General features: G+C 33.2%; 1 protein-coding gene across 1 annotated transcript in view; it reads left to right on the forward strand.

Moving 5' to 3' along the window:
* Window positions 1-292: 292 nt before the first annotated feature.
* Window positions 293-12428, forward strand: part of LOC132716437 (hemicentin-2-like) — a gene marked incomplete at its 3' end in the record, with an annotated part of 63686 nt that continues 51550 nt past the window's right edge. Inside the window, 4 exon segments of the mRNA XM_060699708.1 lie at window positions 293-311; window positions 3322-3624; window positions 7834-8118; window positions 11809-12084. Coding sequence (XP_060555691.1) covers window positions 293-311; window positions 3322-3624; window positions 7834-8118; window positions 11809-12084 — 883 coding nt within the window.

Below are 12428 nucleotides of genomic sequence, written 5' to 3' on the forward strand. Positions count from 1 at the left end.
TTTAGGTACTTAATCGGTAAATATAATTTTCTAAGTTCTGAATAAAAATCACAACATAGTAAAAAATGAAATTCATCTTCTATTACATTTTTAGAACATTTTTTGCATAATCTGTTTTCCCTCAATATCTTTTTATGTCTACCAACCTCAATTTCAAGATCATGTGACCCTATTCTAAAATTTGAGTATATATATCTAAATTTTCTAATGTCTAGAACATCTAAATAACATTCATATGAGAAATTTTCCTTAAACATTCCATAAAAAGACAATTTTACATTAGAGGTTACAGATGAATGCCACTCTTGTAGGTATATATCTTTTAACCTATTTTCAAATTGTGCTATAAAGTATTTATCTGATGTAACAGATTGACTTTCCCATACATATCCAAAACCATGACTTTGTAAAATTTTTCTTAAAGATGTAACCCAATTGTCATGTCCCTGTATATCATCATTAAACATCATTAAGTAACACTTTTTAACTAATCTATCGTTTGGCATTTTAATAATTTTAAAACCAATAGTTAATACACCTCTTAATGGATATTAAATACATGGGATACCTCCCGCAGTCGCCTAATACAGCTACATTGGATGCATTTTGTTTACAACACATAAAGCGTTTGCATGCATAATATTGTACTCGTTCTAGCTCTTCAAATTTACCCATGCCCCAAATTTCAGCCCATAAAGTAACTGAGGACATATTTTAGTATCAAATAGTTTAAAAAATACTTTCTTATTTAATTGGCCACAATCATACAAGGATTTTAAGATTGATATAAAAACCCTCTTACCCTTTATGCATAATTCGTGTACCATTCTTTTCATAGAAAGTTGTCTTGTAAATGTTAAACCAACGTAACTAAAAGCATTAACAACTTCAATCTGCTTGTTTTTATAAGTCCATTTTTCAATTTTACATAATGTACCACCATTTTTAAAAACAACTATTTTTGTTTTACTTTCATTTACTTTAAGTTTATATGTATCGCAAAAAAATGACAAAGTATCTAACTGTTTTTGTAAACCAGAAACTGTATCTGAAAGGAGAGCAATATCATCTGCAAACATTAAAGATAAAAGTTGTGTCTCAGACGGGTGTAATTGAATTCCTCTTATGCCACTATCATCTAAAATATGTTGTAATTCATCTATATAGAAAGAGAAAAGAATCGGGCTGGCCAAACAACCTTGTTTTAATCCTACTGAACTTAATATGTAATCACTTCTTTCATTATTACATCTAATACATGCTTTAACGGTTCTATACATACTTTGAAAAGCTATATACAATTTTCCACTGACACCCCCATTTCTAAGTACATTCCAAAGAATTTGTCTATTTATGGTATCAAAACATTTATGAAAATCAATGAATGCAACAAATATCTTTTTTTTTTTTTTTTTAACTAGTCTATCGGTTAAAGATTTTAAAATAAATGCATTATCCACAGTTGAGTATCCTGCTTTAAAACCACTCTGGTTTTCAGAAATTTTACTATATATTTGTGCAAAAAAATTCAAACGAGCCACTAAAATCCCACAATATATTTTACCTAAAACATTTTGTAAACTTATACCTCTATAATTGTCCACATTGTTTATATCCCCTTTTTTGTGAAGTGTTGTTATAATAGATTCACACCAGGATTCTGGATACTCGCCTGTAGCAAATAGTCGATTAAACAATTTAACAAGTATATGTATAAAGCTATCTATACCGTAAATGAAAAACTCTGGGATTAGATTATCAGGACCTGGTTTTTTTTACCAGTTTTAATATGCTTTACAGCCATTCTTACTTCATCTTCAGTGATCTCAGAATTAAAAATGTATTGATCAACTTCATTATCTATTTCTTCATTTATCAATTTCTAAATTTTCACCAGTATTTTCATCACATTCATAAGGGTTTAGCAGGCCTGTAAAATATTCAAGCCATTCCTGGGTAGAAATATTGTTTACTGTCCTACTTTTCTTGCCAGTCATAGATTTAAGTTTTGACCAAAATGACTTAGGATCGTTAACTTTTGCTGTCAGGTCATCAAGGTTTTTGTTTATTGTATTCTCGCATCTTCAAATTACACTTGTTTTTAAACTCATTTCGTTTTAAAAGATATCTTTGCAAATTTATGTCAGACCTACAATTCCTATATTGTCTTAACAGTTTATATTTTTGATTTTTTAAAATCTTACAATCTAAATCGAACCATTTTGGTGATGAAGGAAGCTTAAAATTTGACTTTTTTTTGAAAATGCTTACCAATATCAGTTAGACATGTACTAAAAATTAGATACAATATCATCGATCCCAACTTGAGTGTCCTCAATGGATTTACAAAAGTTCAACATTACATCTTTTGTGAATAATTCACTCAGTTTCTCTTGATAAACATTCTTATCACTATATGGGATTTTGTAAAAGATAAAATTGTTATTCCCTGGGCATTTAATTTTTCTCTTTCATTTTTATACATTTTCAGCTTTATATTTAATGGAAAATGCTTTGATTCGCCCTTTCATCAATTTTAAAATCTGTAATATTACTTATCAAATCTTCTGAGCATAATGCATAATCAATTACACTGCAGCCCAAAGTAGAAGTATACGTAAAATGACCATAATTTTTGTCTTGTCCAAAACGCCCATTCATGATATATAAAGAATACACTTTACACATTTCAATAAATAATTTACCCTGCGAATTTATAGTCTTATCACAAGATTTACGTATTTCATCAATTGGACTTTGAAAAAATTGGTTATATTCTTCAAGTTGGTTAATATTGTGTTCAACATTTAAGCATTCACTCAATTGTTAACAAACACAAATTGTTTTAAGTACAATTCATGTATATTATAACCAATACAGTTTATTTTAAGTACATGTATAATATTGCAAAATCAATGCCTTTTATGGGTTTTTTCCCAACTGTTATTTGTTATAAATCTAAATTGTAGACTGCTAAAAGATAAAAGAAATCTTGATCATTTAGACTGTTAATTCCAAATTAACCAAATAGCTCCTTAAAAGTGAATTTTTGGCAGAGTGAAAATTCAGATAACATACTGGTATATCATTACTTTGCCTCATGTGATGAATCAAAGTTCTAGCTGTAAATAAAAAAAAGTATATGCATAGACATTTTTATAGAAAATTTACTTTAATATCATCCTTGTTATTTAGAGATGGATTCTACTAGTTCTATCACTTTAATATATATTTTTGTTGTGTATCTAAAATGTCTTCCTCTCTTTGATTAGGTAAAACACGTTTTCACTTTTAATTTAACAAGTTTTCTCATAATTTCAGTTTTAGCTACCACTCCTACAATCACAGACCTGACAACAGAAAAGTTAGAAGGGGATCAAATAAAATATCAGTGCACTTCTTCTCATACAAGACCTGTTGCTATAGTTACATGGAAGATTGGAACTCAAATATTGAGTGATCCGGAAAATACAGAACAAAGTCATGAGAATGATCTTAAATCTGTTATAAGTATTGTAACATTTACTGCCAACAGAACTGATAACAACAAAACAATTTCTTGTGAAACTACAATACCTGAACAAAGTAATTTATCAAAGGCTCAAGAAAAGATGGCTGTATATTGTAAGTAATTTTATTTAAGGCCAAACCTCATTAAAATGAATCTGATATATGTTTTGTTGATAGTTTCATTAATTGTTAAATAAAGTTTGTATCGATCCTGTTATCTGATCTAGAAACTAAGATTTATTCATTTGTGTATAGACCTACACATGATAAAGTTACGACCAGTTTATAAACAGTAGAAAACTGTATTTTAGGGAACATATGAAAACATAGAATGGCTTTTTGTATTTATTTGCTTGAGATTGAAATGATTTGATAGTGCCAGTTATCAATATAAGAAACGTTTGTTTTTCTTATAGTAAATCATAAAACGACTACCACTCATTGTGAATGCAATCAACATAGCAACTGTAGATAAACATTTGTATTATTAAGCTATTATTAGGCAGTGGTTTTGGTGAAACCAATGTTGATGTTACATCCCATAATAATCAACGTAAAAAATCACAAATGTTGTGGGTTTTATCTTTGTAACTTAACTAAAGGGATATAGTTCCAATGAAATAATAAGTTTTAAATGCCTTTACAGGGCTCCAGATAAGATGCGTAAATAACTCGTAAAAATCATGCAAATAGAATTTCAAGAAATCGTGATTACGCTATGAACAGTTCTCCTGTGTAACAGAAACCTAAATTTAAATAGGTGATCACCAATGTCTTAATGTGATGCAAGTGTTAAATTGTGTTTCCCATGTTTTCGCTCTTTTATGAGAGCAAAGTGAAATAAATTTGCCGAAAAATATTTTATCCCAGAAAGTGACAGTGCAGTTAGCATTAATATGCAGACAGCAGTTGTGTGAGACAGATCAATTACTTGACAGTTAATTGACTGCGTCAGACTAATTAAAGATGTGCTATTTTGCTTATTGATGTAGACAATGATCTGCACTGACCATGTAAAAGATGATTTAGTTTGCAATCTCCAGCATTTGCAACATGTACATGAAAAATGTAAATAGCCATGAAAATAGGTACGATCAAATATATTTTTTCCAGTGAAATATTTATTAAGCAAAACCTGCTGTATACATGTACTTGCTTTTGCCTAATAGAAAAATTCACTCATCTTTGTAAAAGGCAAAGAAGACTGTGTTTGATAATTGTTATATATGTCACATAATTTTCATTTAGACACATAATGTTCTGCATATTCAAGTTCAAAGAGTAGCTAATTCATTTGTTTATTAAAGCTAGTTGCAAAATAGATTCAAAATAACACTATCAATGCTTAAACAAATGACATTTTTTATGGCATTGTACTGGATTTTGGATAAACGTCATTTCTGATACATAAATATTGGTTCAAAAGCAACAACAGGAAAATGGAGAAGTACCCATTTCTGTATTTTAATACATAGGGGAGTAAGCTTAACAACAATGTACTGCCGTAGGTATTTTTTACAAATGCATACATTGTAACAGTATGAATAAACTTACAAACAAATTAGGATTTTACTCTGGTTTAAAAATGTTAAGAAGAAAAATCTCAGCTTTTCCCAAAAATAATTTAATGCACTGCCTGTAACAAAATTGTGTTTTTTTTATTATTATTTATTATGCCCCCACTTCGAAGAAGAGTGGGTATATTGCTTTGCACTTGTCGATCCGTCGGTCCGTCTGTCCGTCAGGCCGTAGACAAAATGGTTTCCGAGTGATAACTAAAGAACCCTTAAGCCTAGGAACTTCAAACTTGGTATGATGATTGGTCATGACCAGCAGCTGACCCCTATTGATTTTGGGGTCAAGGGGTCAAAGGTCAAGGTCACATTGACCTTGTATGTTAAAACGGTTTCCGATCAATAAATAAAGAGCGCTTAGGCCTAGGAATTTCAAACTTGAAATGGTGATTGGTCATGACCAGCAGATGACCCCTATTGATTTTGGGGTCAAGGGGTCAAATGTCAAGGTCACATTGACCTTGTAGGTAAAAAGGGTTTCCGATCAATAACTAAAGAACTCTTAGGTCTAGGAACTTCAAACTTGGTATGGTGATTGTTCATGACCCGCAGATGACCCCTATCGATTTTGGGGTCAAAGGGTCAAAGATCAAGGTCACATTGACCTTTAAGGTAAAAACCTTTTCCAATTAATAACTAAAGAACGCTTAGGCCTAGATACTTCAAACTTGGTATGATGATTGGTCATGACCAGCAGATGAACCCTATTGATTTTGGGGTCAAAGGGTCAAAGGTCAAGGTCACATTGACCTTGTAGGTGAAAACGGTTTCCGATCAATAAATAAAGAACACTTAGGCCTAAGTACTTTAAACTTGGTATCATGATTGGTCATGACCAGCAGATGACCCCTATTGATTTTGGGGTCAAGGGGTCAAAGGTCAAGGTCACATTGACCTTGAAGGTGAAAACGGTTTCCGATCAATAAATAAAGAACGCTTAGGCCTAGGTACTTCAAACTTGGTATGATGATTGGTCATGAACAGCAGATGACCCCTATTGATTTAGGGGTCAAAGGTCAAGGTCACATTGATCTTGTAGGTAAAAACGATTTCTGATCAATAACTAAAGAACCTTTAGGCCTAGAGACTTCAAACTTGGTAAGATGATTGGTCATGACCAGCAGATGACCCCTATTGATATTGGGGTCAAGGGGGAAGGTCAAGGTCACATTGACCTTGTAGGTAAAAACGGTTTCTGATCAATAACTAAAGAACGCTTAGGCCTAGGAATTTCAAACTTGGTATGATGATTGGTCATGACCAGCAGATGACCCCTATGGATTTTGGGGTCAAAGGTCAAGGTCACATTGACCTTGTAGGTTTAAATGGTTTCCGATCAATAAATAAAGGACACTTAGGCCTAGGTACTTCAAACTTGGTATCATGATTGGTCATGACCAGCAGATGACCCCTATTGATTTTGGGGTCAAGGGGTCAAAGTCTCATTGACCTTGTAGGTGAAAACGGTTTCCGATCAATAAATAAAGAACGCTTAGGCCTAGGTACTTCAAACTTGGTATGATGATTCGTCATGAACAGCAGATGACCCCTATTGATTTAGGGGTCAAAGGTCAAGGTCACATTGATCTTGTAGGTAAAAACGATTTCTGATCAATAACTAAAAAACCTTTAGGCCCAGAGACTTCAGATTTGGTAAGATGATTGGTCATGACCAGCAGATGACCCCTATTGATATTGGGGTCAAGGGGGGAAGGTCAAGGTCACATTGACCTTGTAGGTAAAAACGGTTTCTGATCAATAACTAAAGAACGCTTAGGCCTAGGAATTTCAAACTTGGTATGATGATTAGTCATGACCAGCAGATGACCCCTATTGATTTTTGGGTCAAAGGTCAAGGTCCATTGACGTTGTAGGTTTAAACGGTTTTCGATCAATAACTAAAGAACGCTTAGGCCTAGGAATTTCAAACTTGGTATGATGATTGGTCATGACCAGTAGATGACCCGTATTGATTTTGGGGTCAAGGGGTCAATGTCATAGTGACTTTGTACTTAATGACCGTTTCTGACCAATAACTGAACAACTCAAGTTGCCTTGGTTGATATTTTTATGTGCTTTTGGTATACACAATTGAAGGTCTTATGTAATATAACAATTTGGCTGTCATTAATGAGGCCTATGTGATTTATAAAATTTATGTATATATTATTTGGTTAGATTTTTAATAACTTTAATTGCTGCACACAACCTATGGGGTCACAATAATTATTACCTTGTGACTAGTCATGACCAGTAGATACTAGATAACCCTTATTAATTGCTTGTTCACTGGGTCAGAATTCATGCATAATAACCTGATCACTGATCACATAAATTGGCTGCCGATAGGGGGCATACATGTTTTACAAACATATCTTGTTTATTTGTTGTTAATGATTTATAAATGTGGCACTTTAAACAGAATCACTTATATCAATCTGCATATATTTACATATTTTGTTCCATTATTGAAGCCAGTGCCCTAAAAATAGTAAACACCTTTTTATGCAATCCTTATGGATAGTTAATCTGAATTTCATTCTGTTGGATTCTTCTTATTTAATATATTTACAATGTATGAGAAAAGATGTTTACTGAACTATTTAAAAAAATGAATGAAAATTTTACATGAAGATTACATGTACTTTGTTTTGCTGTTAAAAGTATATATGATCATGAAATAGGTCATTATAATGCTGTTGAACTATTAACAACGTATTGTTCAATTTGTTATTTTACATATTTATAGGGCCTCCGTCACAACCTCAAATTAAGAATGATAGTTTTCCATTCCTAGAAGGTCAGACAGGAAAGAGTATTGATTGTTCCTCATCTGATTATGGTAATCCTACATCTACAGCAACATGGACCAAACAATATGGAACACCTGATAGTGCTGATACAAGGAAACTAAAGTTACCTAAGCTAACGTATCAAGTTGATAGAAGTCCAGTAAAATGTCAGTTGAAGAATTTATTTACTAAGAGGAAAGGTCTTCAAATCCAGTCCAAACAAGTTCTATTACAAGTGGAATGTAAGAATGTTTTCATAATTTTTGTGCCACCACTATAGGGGGTGGGAGATTTAGATTTGGCCTTGTCCGTCAGTCTGTTCTCATGTTGTGTCACATGTAGCTCAAAAAGTGTTTGACCTATTGTCATGAAACTTTAGAGGAATGTTTGATCAGCATGTGTAGTTGGGCATCTAGGTGTTTGTGTGTGGATTTATTCAGTATTTGTAGGGTTTTTGCCCTTGACTGAGTTAGAATTTGCGATTTTCAACTTGGGTCGCACATAGCTCACAAAGTATTAGACCTAGGGTCAAGAAACTTTACAGGAATGTTGCTAAGGATGTGAAATTATGCACCTGATGTTTCACTTGTGGATTTATTCTGTTTTGTCAGAGGAATGGCCCTTGGCTTAGTAAAAATTTGCAATTTTCAATTTGTGTTGTGTGTAGCTCAAAAAGTGTTTGGCCTTGAGTCATGAAACATAATAGGAATGTTGGTCAGCATGTGTTCTTGTGCCCTGGGGGTTTGTTTGAAGATTAATTCAGAAATTGTGCAGAAATTCCCCTTGACTAAGTGTAGCACATAGCTCCAAAAATACATGTTGTTTTGCTTGTGGATTAATCATGCTTTGTCAGAGTTAGTGCCCTTGACTTTGTAAAAAATTCCAATTTTCATTTGTGTCACAGCTCAAAAAATATTTGACCTAGTCATGAAACTTTATAGGAATGTTGGTTAAGCATGTGTAGTTGTGCACCAGGGCTTTGGGTTGTTGATTTGATAACTATTTCTAAAGTTATTGCCCTTGAATTAGTAAAAATTTGCTATTCTCAATTTGTGTCCTGTATATCTCAAAAAGTATTTCATCTAAAGCCCTGAAACTTTACAGAAATGTTGGTTGGCATATGTTGTTGTGCACCTGGGGTTTGATTGTGGATTTATTCAGTATTTGTAGAATAATTGCCCTTGACTTAGTAAAAACCATTCCAAAATGTACCTTGATTGCTTGAGTTGAAATCAACCAACTTTACAAGAATGATGATCAACATTACTGTGAAGCTGTGCACTTGGTGTTTTTGCATGTGGATTTTTGTGCCCCCACTTTAGGGGGGCATTTAGATTTACCCTCGCCAGTCCTTCCGTTCATCCTTCTGTCTGTCAGTCCGTTCCCTTTTGTATCGCATGTAACTCAAAAAGTATTTGACCGAGAGTCATGAAACTTTACGGGAATGTTGATCAGCATGTGTAGTTGTTCACCTGGGTATTTTCATGTGGATTTATATAGTATTTTTAGAGTTATTGCCCTTGACTTAGTTAAATTTTGCAATTTTCAACTTGTGTCCGAACTTTACAGGAATAATGATCATCATCACTGAATTACAGGAATACTGATCAACATCACTGTGAAGCTATGCACCTGGGACTTTGCATGTGGATTTTTTTCCAGTTTTGTTAGAGTTATTGCCCTTGACTTACTGTAGTATAAATTTGCAATTTTTAACTTGTTCATGCATAGCTCAAAAAGTATTTGACTTGTAGGCCTGAACATTTAAAGGTATGTTGGTCAGCATATGTGTACTTATGCACCTTGGGGTTTGCTTGTGGATTTATTCAGTTTTTGTAAAGTTCTTGGCCTTTACTTAGTAAAAGACTTTTAGTTTTCAACTTGTGGCACATGTAGTCCAAAAAATATTTCACCTAGAGTCATAAGATTGACAGAAAAGTGGTGTGTGGGGGTACCCGTATCCTAAGGACACATTTCTAGTTTTCAGTAAGAGTAATCACCCTTGACATAGTATAAATAATAGACATGTTTTTGTATAGCTCAAGAAGTATTTGACCTCTAGTCCTGAAAATATACAAGAATGTTGGTCAGCATGTGTAGTAATGCACCGTAGGATTTGCTAGTGGATTTATTCAGTATTTGTCATTGACTTAGTAAAAGATTTTCAGCTTCAATTTGTGTGATGTGTAGCCCAAAAAAATTGACCTAGAGTCAAAAGAATGAAAACATAGTGGAGTGTGGGGGCACCTTTGTCCTATAGAAACATTTCTAGTTTGTACATGTTATAAACATTTTATTTTTATTTTTAATACAGGACATTGGTGATGCATAAAAACAAAGAAGTCATCAAATAAATACTGGCATCACAGCATTGATTTTCTTTTGTTTTTTATTACAAAATATAACATCCTTTGTAAAAATGATTTACAAGCTTTAAAACACCAAATCTTTGTTTTTTGTTCCATATTTTTTATCAATCAAGGAATTTTTCAAATAACTAACTTCGGACAAATGTTCACATTAATAAGAGGAAGTGTCATGAGCATCACCTGGACTCCTACCTCCAAGGTCAAGGTCACTATTGAAGGTCAAAGTTTAATATGTACTGTTGTAGTGTATATTTTGAGTCCAGACCACAATTTTTTAGCTCACCTGAGCTCGGATTGCTCGGATGAGTTAGAACATGGGTCATCTCGGATGAAAAACTTGGTCACAGGAGCTAAAAATAGAGAAACCTTGTTAACACTCTAGTGGTCACACTTTTTACTCAATCATCATGAAACTTGGTCAGGATGCTTGTCTAGGTAAATGCTCGGATTAGTTAGAACACGGGTCATCTCGGATGAAAAACTAGGTCACAGGAGCTCAAAATAGAAAAAAGCTTGTAAACACTCTGGTGGCTACTGTTTTGATCCAAATGTCTAAGGTTTGTTTCAATAATGTAATACCATATTGTATAAAGAATTAAAAAAAAAAAACTTATGGATGGATTGGACAGCTGTAGGGGAGGTGGAGGCTGTTTAAGTTTGGTAGTTTTGGTCAGTGAAAAACCAAATTTATTCAGTGAAAGTCTGGGAAAAGTCGGGGAATTTTATTTATCTATGGTGCTGGCAACCTTGCCAGTGGTCACATTATTGAATAAACTGTCATGAAACTTGGTCAGGATGCTTGTCTAGGTAATTTCTCGGATGAGTTTGATGGGTCAGGTGCACAATCTATGGCCTTCTTATGACCCTCTTGTTTTATTGTTCCAGGGATTTTGAAATTATTTGGCACAAATGGTCACAATTATTGGACAACATGTCATGTGTAACCCCAAGCCCATACATTTTCTAGCAATGCGTCTCAGGTGAGGGATTTAGGGCCATCATGTCCAGGATATATATATATAGTAATTTGTCATCTTAGACAGTATTAAATTTGAAACTGTGTTAACTGTTTTGTAGATACTTGGCAGTGTCTTGTTACTACTGTAAAAAGTTACTTTTGATCTAGATATTCCTGCCAGTATAAGACTCCTTTATGAGTAATTGTTTCCATTAGCATGTTAAATAATTCTTCTTGATGATTTCTTGGCTTTTAAGTATCATAATTATGTTTGTCTTGATTTGGCAATCGTTTTGAACAAATCTTTTGTATTTAACTTTGCCAAAGGTTTGTAAAAATGAAAGTACACCTAACCTATCTAAACATACAGTCAAACTTTATTCGCTTGAATTCAGAGGGCCTGTGCAAATCTTTTCGAGAGATTGGCAGTTAGAGCCAGTGGAGGTAAAACTATTATCATTTATTATATCACATTTCATGCAGGACATAGGCTTGAAAGTTTTCCAGCTTACATCGGTCTAAAAAAAAAATACCTCAAAATAAAATAACTGTATATACATCTTTTCTTTTTTAATCTGACACGTAAATATATGTTTGTAATGCAGATTTTCCCAGAATGCAGATACTAGTGGATAGTAAACAAGTCAATACAATAACAAAAGATGAGGGTCAAACTTTGTCTGCTACATGCAATGCTACAGGTAACCCTATCCCAGTTGTAAACTGGACAGTTGGACAACAGCCTAGAGGCCCTACTTTGTTATTTGATGATATAGATAGAACAAATCATGGGAAATACACATGTAGAGCTACAGCAACATCAAATCATTATACAAGTGATGACTTTGTAAAAGAAGAAGAATTGAATGTGATTGTTAACTGTAAGTGGTTTTAAGATGATTATATAATTAAAAAGCAGCCAGCATTTTAGAAAAAGAAACTTAATTTCAGAGAGTGTTAACAAATTTATGGTGTCAGTCACAGTGAGTATCAAATGTTTTAGGCATATGATCAGAATCCTCTTTTTGAATATAAAGAATGCAATTTAAGTACACCATTATAATTAGTACAGCAATATTATACTGTTCACAGACATGGATCTTTGCTTTGCTTAAGATTATCAATTGACTTGTCTGAAAATTTAATAATAATGGTCATATCAGATCTTGATCATTAAAGGGGCATAATTCTGTCAAGTTCCAAAACTTTTTAAAAAAAATTATCT

The sequence above is a fragment of the Ruditapes philippinarum genome, unplaced genomic scaffold (genome assembly GCF_026571515.1).
Source record: "Ruditapes philippinarum isolate M1 unplaced genomic scaffold, ASM2657151v2 ctg437_1_1_1_1, whole genome shotgun sequence".
Lineage (NCBI taxonomy): Eukaryota > Metazoa > Mollusca > Bivalvia > Venerida > Veneridae > Ruditapes > Ruditapes philippinarum.